Source organism: Echinops telfairi, unplaced genomic scaffold (genome assembly GCF_000313985.2).
Source record: "Echinops telfairi isolate 266 unplaced genomic scaffold, ASM31398v2 ScPeMD7_7412;HRSCAF=8450, whole genome shotgun sequence".
Taxonomy (NCBI): Eukaryota; Metazoa; Chordata; class Mammalia; order Afrosoricida; family Tenrecidae; genus Echinops; species Echinops telfairi.
Window position 1 is genome coordinate 10,280,446 of NW_022111312.1, and position 9,473 is coordinate 10,289,918.

General features: G+C 59.6%; 1 protein-coding gene across 1 annotated transcript; it reads left to right on the plus strand.

The window, feature by feature from the left end:
- The first annotated feature begins 3,093 nt into the window (after positions 1-3,093).
- ACADS (acyl-CoA dehydrogenase short chain) lies at positions 3,094-6,120 on the plus strand. Its single transcript, XM_004709694.2, has 8 exons — positions 3,094-3,407; positions 3,620-3,731; positions 4,003-4,154; positions 4,439-4,609; positions 4,690-4,827; positions 4,926-5,021; positions 5,222-5,278; positions 5,400-6,120. Exons 1-8 carry the CDS (start codon positions 3,267-3,269, stop codon positions 5,550-5,552), a joined length of 1,020 nt encoding a protein of 339 aa, XP_004709751.2. The 5' UTR covers positions 3,094-3,266; the 3' UTR covers positions 5,553-6,120.
- The last annotated feature ends 3,353 nt before the right edge of the window (positions 6,121-9,473 follow it).

Below are 9,473 nucleotides of genomic sequence, written 5' to 3' on the forward strand. Positions count from 1 at the left end.
GCCTAGGGCTTCCAGGCTGTCATCATTACCGGAGCAGAGACGGCCTCAGCTTTCTCCTGGGCAGGGCTGGTGGGTACAAACCACCAACCCTTAGGGTAGCATCACCCACTGGGCCAGCCCGGCTCCAGGCGGTGTGCTGATAATGACAGTGAGCAGCACTGGGGTTCCAACCAGAAGGTTGCTGGCTCAAGCCCACCCAGGGATGCCCCGGGAGACAGGCCTGGCCATCCACACTGCTCTCCGGGAGCACAGGCCTAGGAAAGGCTGTGGAGCAGTTCCTCTCTGCACAGGCGCAGCTGCCGGGAGGCAGACTGGACTCAGTTTTGGCTGGGGCTCTGACAGCAGCGCCCTCTTCCTTCACCCACCACCTCGCACACACAGTATCCTCAGCTACCCCCCCACGCCCCGCTTCAGTACCACTGCTGAAGACGTGTGAAAACCTGTCTGTGGGGAGAGGACTTGGGAACAAGCAGAGCAGCCCTGGGAAAGCAGGAGCAGGGCCAGGTGCTGTGCCCAGGCACCTGAGCCAGCGCTGTGTGCTGCCCTCTTCCTGCCAGACGTCAGCCCGTCAGCTTCATTTTCTTCTCCTCGTTCTCCCTCAAATCTTACCCATTGAGGGCCCCCGGGGTTCACAGGTCAGAGTGGCTTCAGACCCAGCGTAGGAATTGGACTACTCAGCTGCCCTGAGGAACTTGGGAGTTTTTAACCTGGAGGCAAGGAGTGGTGATTTTGTACCAATTAGCCATTCGAAACAGTCTACAGGGCATTTCAAACCCTCCCTGCAGCGCTGCAAAAGAAAGGCCTGGCAATCAGCTTCCAAAGCAGGGGACACTGAAAGCTCTCCCAGGGAGTGGTCAGCACAGCGCCAGTGTGTACAGCGGCCCTCACGCATCAGAACTGACTGCCTTCTAGCCAGAGCGCTTGGGTTAACCAGAGACACAGGCAGCTTGACTGAAAAGCCCCCGGCCGGCTCCCCAAGAAACCGTGGATAAAATTTCAGCTCTGCCCTGCCTTGTGCCCAGCCAGCGAGGTCTGAAGGACGCATGATGGCAGGTGATCTAGACGCCCAGGTTCCCTGGTCAGTATGAATTCCATCGAAGGGTTTGCTTACACTAGTGCGACACACAGGTCTGCCCTGGGCCAGGACGCCAGCAGGAGCAGCAGGCAGCCTGCTCTGTGCTCACTGACGGACCGGCAGTAGAATGTTCTCAGTCCATGCAGCCCAGGTTTGATTCCTGGCCAGTGCACCATGCACAGCTACTTCCCCTCTGTCAATGGACAGGCTCCAGTGGAGCTTCCAGAATGAGTCAGACTGGGAAGAAAAGCCCCACCCACACATTGCAGGAGACAGAAGACCACGGCAGGTACTCACTGCGCTGGAAAAGCTGAAGCTGAATCCCTCCGATGGGGTCTCGCAGCTCCTGGCCACCTTGCTGCTGCTTCTCTGGGACCTGAGGCCGACAGATCCCTGCGTGTCGCTGAGCGCATCTGTTTCGAGCCTGATCGGTTGTAAGCGTCTTCATACCAGGCTTCTGGGAAAGTAACCCCATGGTGTCCTCTTTTCAGGGCAGTGAAAGAGCAGTCCTTTGAAAGGTCTGAGGTCACAGGAGCCTGGTGGTGCAGTGGTTAAGTGCTCCAGCGATTGGAGCCCACCAGTTGCCCCTCAGGAGAAAGTTGGGCATCCTGCTTCCGTAAAGATGACCACCTTGGGAAGCCCGTGGGACTGTGCTCCTCCATCCCGGAGGGTCCCTCAGCGTGGGAGTGGACTCAGTGGCCGTGGGAGCTCGTGGGAAGTTGCACTCACCCCTCCGACCCCCCAACTGCCCCACAGCCGCTGGCTCGGGCTGATGTGACTGACGGGCATCGGAGGTTCCCCGGAGCTAGGGATCGACGCCTGCCTGCCTGCCTGTCCGCCGCCCACGGTTTGCTGAGGTTGCCGGGCTGCTTTGCATGCCAGTGCTGACCTGAAGATTGGCAGTTCAAGTCCACCAGCAGCTCCATGAAGGAAGACCTGGGTGTCTGGTCCTGTGTAGCTGAGAACACTCCAGGAAGTCATGGTGCCCACTGGCACGGGATGTTGCTGTGGGTCAGCAGTGTGACACCCCCCCACCCCCCCCAAGAACTGTGGCAGGCTGCTGCTTCAAGATGTGTTCTTGCAAGGTCCCCTGGTCACAGGTCCAGATGAAGACCCAAGACTGCCAAGGGCACAAGTGTCAAACCGCTAGGCACAGGCTGTTCACCAAACTCCCAAGAGTCCAGTGAGTGGTTTGTTACACAGGTACAACACCACCGCCACATGGAGTCGAGTACGGCTCAGGAGAGTGACCCTCTGGGACAGAGTAGAAGAGCTCGGCTGGATTTTTTCGACCCTAAATCTGTACAGGAGATGACTCATCTCCCATTTGCAGGATTACTGGATTCCGGGTGGAGGCCACCGCTCCACGTGTGCAGGGGAGAACGGTTTCCTTGAGTTCTCAGGGAAGCCAAGTGCCAGGCCTCCAAGGTTGCCCCAGGCGGGAGTCACACTGCCAACCTCGTGGCTCAGAGTGAAGCGCGTAACCTTTGTGCCACCAGGAACTCTGTATTCCAGGTACTCACACATCGTTTAAGGCCCAGGTGGCAGAGTTTGTGCGTGACGACTGACTTAGAGGTTGGCACGTGAACCGCCCGAGGCACCATGAAGAGAGGCCTGGTGATCTGCTTGCCTCAGGATCGCAGCAGCTGCGTGTCTGCCTGCAGCTGCTCCTAGATCATGTAGCGTTTCTACCGCCTGAGAGCCCCCCATCCCGGAGGGCGGGGGTGGGTGGGCTTTCTCTGCAACCTTCTACCTGTGACCAGAGGTGACTCACTTGGTGGAGGGGGAACAGGAACCGCTGTTGAGGGACCGGTTTGGCTGAGTATCATGCCTCTGCCAGCTGGGTCAGGGACACGTGGACTCGGGAGGTCACATGGCCTGAGTTTCTGAAGCACCTGCTCAGACCCTAGGAGACCTGGGGAGTAGGCCGGATTGGGGGTGGGAGGAGCCGTGGTTAGGAGACCTGGGGGTGGGAGGAGCCCCTGTAGGACAGCTAACCACTAACCACAGCAGGGTCCACAGTTGGAAATCCCCAGCTGCTCCTTGGGCGGGGGCGGGCATTACAGCCTTGGAAGAGCACAGGGACAGCTGCCCTGCCTGTGGGGCGCTGCGAGTCAGAATTTGGTGGCAGTAAGTGGAGGTTTGAGTTATTGCCTCTTGGGTGGCCTTTCCCCTGGGCCAGGTGAAGAAGATGGGTGAGCTGGGGCTCCTGGCCATGGACGTGCCGGAGGAGCTGGGCGGTGCCGGCCTGGATTACCTGGCCTATGCCATTGCCATGGAGGAGATCAGCAGGGGCTGCGCCTCGGCCGGCGTCATCATGAGCGTCAACAATGTGAGCGCCCCCGGCCCCGGAGGCACTGGTTTGGGGGATGTGGCTGGGCGCGGGGGGGCGCGGGCAGTACTCCCGCCTCAGGGCCAACCTTGGAGGGAAACCTGAGGAGGGTGCCCAGGGGTCTCCCATCTCGTTCCCCGGAGACGTTACTGAACTTGAGAGGATGGCCCAGGTCCCCGGGGCCCAGGCTCTGAACACCCCTTGTCCCCTAGTCGCTCTATCTGGGGCCCCTCCTGAAGTTCGCCTCTGCGGAGCAGAAGCAGCAGTGGGTCACTCCTTTCACCGGCGGTGACAAAATTGGCTGCTTTGCCCTCAGCGAGCCAGGTACCTGACCTGACCCCTCCCTTCCCCAGAATCAGGGGGACAGACTCAGCTTGGAGCTGAGGGCCCTCAGTGGAGGGTCAGCAAGGCCAGGTCCTCCAGAGCCTGGGAAGGTGCCCTCTGCCTGCCTGCATGATCTCCAGGCCTTGGTGCCCTGGCCCGTGGGCGGCCCCACACTCACTCTCAGAGCCTGGTTTGTAGGGTCTCGGGGGTCAAGTGGATGGTGGGGTGGGGTGGGGTGGGATGGAGGCAACCTTACACTGTGTGGGGGCAGGGAATGGCAGCGACGCAGGCGCCGCCTCCACCACGGCCCTGGCAGACGGTGACTCCTGGGTCCTGAATGGGACCAAAGCCTGGATCACAAACTCCTGGGAGGCCTCCGCCACCGTGGTCTTCGCCAGCACGGACAGGTCCCAGAAACACAAGGTGGGCGTCCAGAGAAGGGCCGGCGGCTCTTGGCTGCACTCACAGTCTCTAGGTCCAGGCGCCTCTCCTCTCCCTGGAACTGTGGCCTAATTGGTGGCGGTGCTTGTCCTGGGGAGCTGGCCCTCCCTCCCTGGGGGGGCCTTTCACTGACCAGCAGAGGTCGCTGCTCTGTGTCTGGGCAGGATGGCGGGGATGGAACTGGTGGCCTGTGGTGTGGGAGGGTGTGGTGTGGGCGAGGACGGCAGGCCTGGGGCCACCCTGTGCAAAGACGGAGTGCTTTTCAGGGCATCAGCGCCTTTCTGGTTCCCATGCCAACGCCCGGGCTGACACTGGGCAAGAAGGAAGACAAGCTGGGCATCCGGGCCTCATCCACAGCCAACCTCATCTTCGAGGACTGCCGCATCCCCAAGGGCAACCTGCTGGGGGAGCCGGGCATGGGCTTCAAGATCGCCATGGTGAGCTGGGCTGGGGCATGGGGGCTCGGGAGGCGGCTGGGGGACTCCGCTGTCAGCCACTAACCAGGCCGTCCCCGCAGCAAACCCTGGACATGGGCCGCATTGGCATCGCCTCGCAGGCCCTAGGCATTGCCCAGGCTGCGCTCGACTGTGCCGTGACCTACGCCGAGAACCGCAGTGCCTTCGGGGCACCCATTACCAAGCTGCAGGGCATCCAGGTAAAGGGCAAGGGGACGCCGCCCCCGTGGCCCCTGCCCCTGAAGGAAAGGGAGATGAGGGGCAGCTGCTGAGTGGGGTGGGGGCTGGCTTGTTGCAGTTCAAGCTGGCAGACATGGCCCTGGCCCTGGAGAGTGCCCGGCTGCTGACCTGGCGTGCTGCCATGTTGAAGGACAACAAGAAGCCATTCATCAAGGCAAGACTCAGGGCTCCCAGGCCAAGGGGTGGAGCAGGCAATTGGTGGGTCCCAGTTACGTGGCCTTGGGGTCAGAGATGGGGGGGGGCTGTGGGCATTTGCTCCTGGGGTGGAGGCAGGTGGGGACTTCCCAGGCCTCCCCTGCTGAGGGACCCACGACCCCCCAAGGACATTTCTGACTGGGCCACTCCCATGGTTAGGAGGCTGCGATGGCCAAGCTGGCTGCGTCAGAGGCCGCCACCGCCATCAGCCACCAGGTGAGTGGAGGTGTGGGCCAGCTCGTCATCTTGGGGACTGCCCCTGCCCTTGGCTCTCTGCCCCAAGGGGGTGGGTGGGGGCAGGGTCTTGCCGCTCCTGAGCCCCTGCTTCTCATCACAGGCCATCCAGATCCTCGGTGGCATGGGCTACGTGACAGAGATGCCGGCCGAGCGACACTACCGTGATGCCCGCATCACCGAGATTTACGAAGGCACCAGCGAGATTCAGAGGCTGGTGATCGCCGGGCACCTGCTCAGGAGCTACCGCAGCTGAGTCTGGCCCCAGGGTCCAGGACTGTTAATCTCGAGAGCCTGGCTCGGGCCGCCACTGGTCCATAGGTCCCTTCTCCGGGATGGATGAGGGGGCTTGGCTGCTGCCTGCCTGCCACACTCCCCGAGGCCACACTGCTGGGAGCAAGTCTCAGAGACCATGTCAGCCCAGCTCCCTGGACCTGCTACCTCCTCTCCACCACGTGCCTCCTTTTCTCCGTGTGACACTGGCCCCACGGTGGACTCCATGGTCCTTTGCTCTGGGTCCTGGATTCTCACAGTCTGCTCTGCGCACAGGACCCAGGGGCTCAGCCTGAGAACTGGCTGGACAGGCTCCAGGCACCCTCTGCTCTGTCCCCGGGTTCAGAGTCAGGAAAAGGTGTTGGATGACCCAGAATGACCAGGCTCAACAGCAGAGTCTGGGGTCCTGCCTGTCTTAGTGTATAGGGTGGTGTGGGCTTGTGGGGATGACCCAGAGCCCACTGACCTTGTCTCCGTAAAGTACCACAGGGACAGGGTGCCTGGGGCAGTGGACGTGGGGCTGGCTGGGGAATAAAGCCAGTTGTACCCAGGCATGTGTCTGTCCTGGCCCCTGCCTGGTGCTTGTGGGATGGAGCTGGGTCCTGTGGAGTTGGGTGTGCGCGTGTGCTCACGGATCTGTGTATTGGGGGCTGTGGTGAGTGTGTGTGCGTGCTTGCACATGCACGCACACGTGCATGCATTCTTGAGCATGCCAGGGGATGTGGCGGCTGTCATCAGGTTCCGTCTCTGCCCTGGGAGAAAGTTCCTGTGGGCAGCAGGCAGGCTAGCCCAGTGAAGCGGTCAGTAAAATGAGCTGGGGCCTGTGCCTCCGCCAGTGACCGAGCGGCCGGGCCTCATGCCTGAAGACCCTGCCATCAGCCGGGCTAGAGGAGGCGGCATGCCCCAGGTGGGCTGTGGTGGGCGCGTGAGAGCAGGCTGCAGTGGCCCTGACTTAAGGCCCTTAGGAAGCATCTTCCAGCCGTCTGCCACTGCCAGCCCCGAGCGCACTGGCAGGGTGGCTGACCCTGGTGCCTAGCCCCAAGTGGGGTGCTTTCAGCGCAGCTCCCACTGTAGCTGTGCCAGAAGAAGCCAGCTCCTAGCACAATCACTACGGGTTTGGTAGGCGCAATTGTACAGCGATAATAAGTAAATATTATAGTAAGGTTATAGAGAGCATAAGAGATAAAAGAGATATATAGAAATAAATGGAGTCAGACACATTTTATGGTAGCATGCTCACTCAGCCCTGCTTGGTAATCCACGTGGAGGGAGTGAGGGAGAACTTTAATGCTCCCCAAGCTTTTATACTCTGGGGACATTGGGGACGAGCAAGCCCCCACATTACAGGTGAAGACATACGTTACAGGAAAGGGTTGTGCTACAGGTATTACAGTGATGGGAGGGGGTGATCTAGGGACATATGCGCTATGGAAGGAGGAGGGATTGGGGGTGTACATGCGGCAAGATAGGCGGATCCTAGATTTCTGGTAGCAGCTTAACTTGATTTTGGGTCTCCATAGGAACCATTATCAGTTGGTGTGAACTCCCTCCACAGGAACCAAACTAATGGCCTTAGGCTCCAGAGAGGTAACCCATTGTCTCTAGCATCAGGGAGCAGGCCCACCCCCATGGTGGGATGAGACAGCAGTCTGGCAGCAAGTATCTGACTTCCCCCCACATAGCTGGAGCCTAAGCTTCTGACTGCTGTGGTCCCACGTCCCGAGAGAAGCGGCTGGAAAATCGGAGCAGAGGTATCAAGGGAGGGGGCGACTCGCAGCAGTAATGGCTGCCACCAAGTGGCCCAAAGGCTCCTAGCTGTGACCCTAAAGGCTGGTGGTTCAGCAGCACGGAAGGCCTGGTGACCTGCCTGGCGCTGGTGGTCAGGGCTGGAATCTACTCGACACCAGTTAACAGGTGCCCACGGGAGAGTCTGTGGCCATCACTCTGCCAGGCACAATGCCCACCCCCCACCTACCCTCACTGAGTGCCACCGGGAGCCAGGGAACACACTCTTGCCTCTCCCCCACCTCCCCTACCAGGTCATAGCGAATCTGTGGTTATCTTTATTACTAATTTGAATAATAGAACAATAGGTGAACCGTAGTTATGACTTGCTAAAATACACTGTTTCTTAACGTGAATCAGAACAGTTTCGGAAAATCCACGGTGAATTACATTATTTGTCACATCACTGGTAACCGAGTGGAAGCCCGTTTAAATCTTTCTCCTTTTCCTGTAATTACTGCTTCATTCTCAACGTTACTGGTTAAGGCTCACAAATACTAATCACCACAATACGGTAGCTAAAACACCAGAAAATCGTCACAATCCAGCCTTATGAACGTGCACGTGCTCGTGGGCAGACGAAACTAGGGGATTGGAGGAGGCACCCTTCTAAGTGGGTGAAAATCTCCCATGAGACACATTGGAAGGCTTCCGGAAGTTGCCCTCGTAGGTATGTTGAGCAAGCTGGAGGGGGACAATACAGCAATGTTTTCCTTAAAACATTTCCTTCGGCTGAAACTACACAATTCTATGGACATTTTGGTGTGTCCGTCAGATGCACCCCCCCACCCCCATGACCCCACTGAGAGAAGAGTCCTCCCAAAGAGGGCTGCCTCCGCCCACCTGGCTGCCAATCCCTACCTGCTGGGGCTGGGGGTGGGGCTAGAGGGCGTGTCTGCCCTGAAGGGCAGTTAAAGGCTTCCTTGAGCCAATGCGTCAGCACAGGCAGCTTGCCTGCCCACGCGCGGGGGCGGGGCACCAGGCCCCCAGGTGTGGGCGCTTCTGCTTCCAAAGGTGCCCCTGAGGCTCCCGCTACAGCTTCCCAGCAGGCTCAGCGGCCAGCCGGCCGGTCTGTGGTTGAAGCGTCCTGCTCCCCAAGTTTGGTGAGCCTGTGCCTTCGCTGCCTGCTCCAGGTAAGCACCTGGAGGGGCCTGCCTTCCCGCGCACGCCTCCTCTGTCACCCCCAGCCCTGCCCTCAGCGCTGGTGCAGGAAGGTGTGAGGAGGGGAGGGGGTGCAGGGGGCTTGACAAGTGTGACGGCCCCCAGGAGGGAGGTCACTCCGGAGCCACCGACCCTGCCTGGGGTCAGAAACTGGGCAGGAAGGGTTCGGGCCGCCCCTGACCACTCCAGCTCGGCAGGAGGGCCCGGCCCAGGTGTGACTCAGAACCAGCAATCCAAGTGGCTGTTTTTGTTGTTGGAAGTGGAGGAGAGGTGGGGGTTGGAGGCCGGGACCAATAAAGGGGCCTTTGAAGAGAATGGCACAGGGGTAACAGGGTGACCCCATTTCTCACAGGTCTTCAGGGCTGCATGGTGACCCCATTTCACACACTAAGGGCCTGAGGCCCCGAGCCTCAGGAATTACTGTAGGAATTACTGAAGGGCCTGGGCCCACCGACACCCTGCCTGGGCAGACCTGGGCCTCAGTAAGGGTCCCTGGTGCTTGCTGCAGGCCTTGCTGGCTTAGACTCTTGGGAACGCCATCTGTGATCCACCTGAGCCGGAGCCAGCTGGAGCCGCGGCGGGCCTTTACCTACATATTTGTGTGCATAGTTTCTAAGAACAAGGGTGTTCACTTTCCCAACAGCGCAGTCCTTGGAACTGGGAAACTTGGCCACAGTGAACTTGCCTACGTTCCCCGTTCCCACTTCACCACTTGTCTCGCGAGACCTTTCAAAACAGTCACTTTCAACATCTAGGGTCACGTAACTCGAGAGGTCCCTTGTCCCTCTCCTTCAGGGCAGGCCCTTGGACTTTGTCTTCCGTGACACTACTGTACCTGAAGGTGTCCCCTTTGCTCTCTGCAATGCCTTTTCATGGCGGTGAGATGGTTCATTCACACTTGAAAATTAGTTTTAAAGACGGAGAAAAGGTCAATATGATGTGAACATCTCATTGAAAG

Bases quoted from the DNA above. Each gene is read 5' to 3' on its own strand.
- ACADS (XM_004709694.2), top strand. From the start codon at position 3,267: ATGGGTGAGCTGGGGCTCCTGGCCATGGACGTGCCGGAGGAGCTGGGC. The intron at 3,732-4,002 runs GTACCTGACCTG...GTGTGGGGGCAG, and splicing joins CTTTGCCCTCAGCGAGCCAG to GGAATGGCAGCGACGCAGGC. The intron at 4,155-4,438 runs GTGGGCGTCCAG...AGTGCTTTTCAG, and splicing joins ACAGGTCCCAGAAACACAAG to GGCATCAGCGCCTTTCTGGT.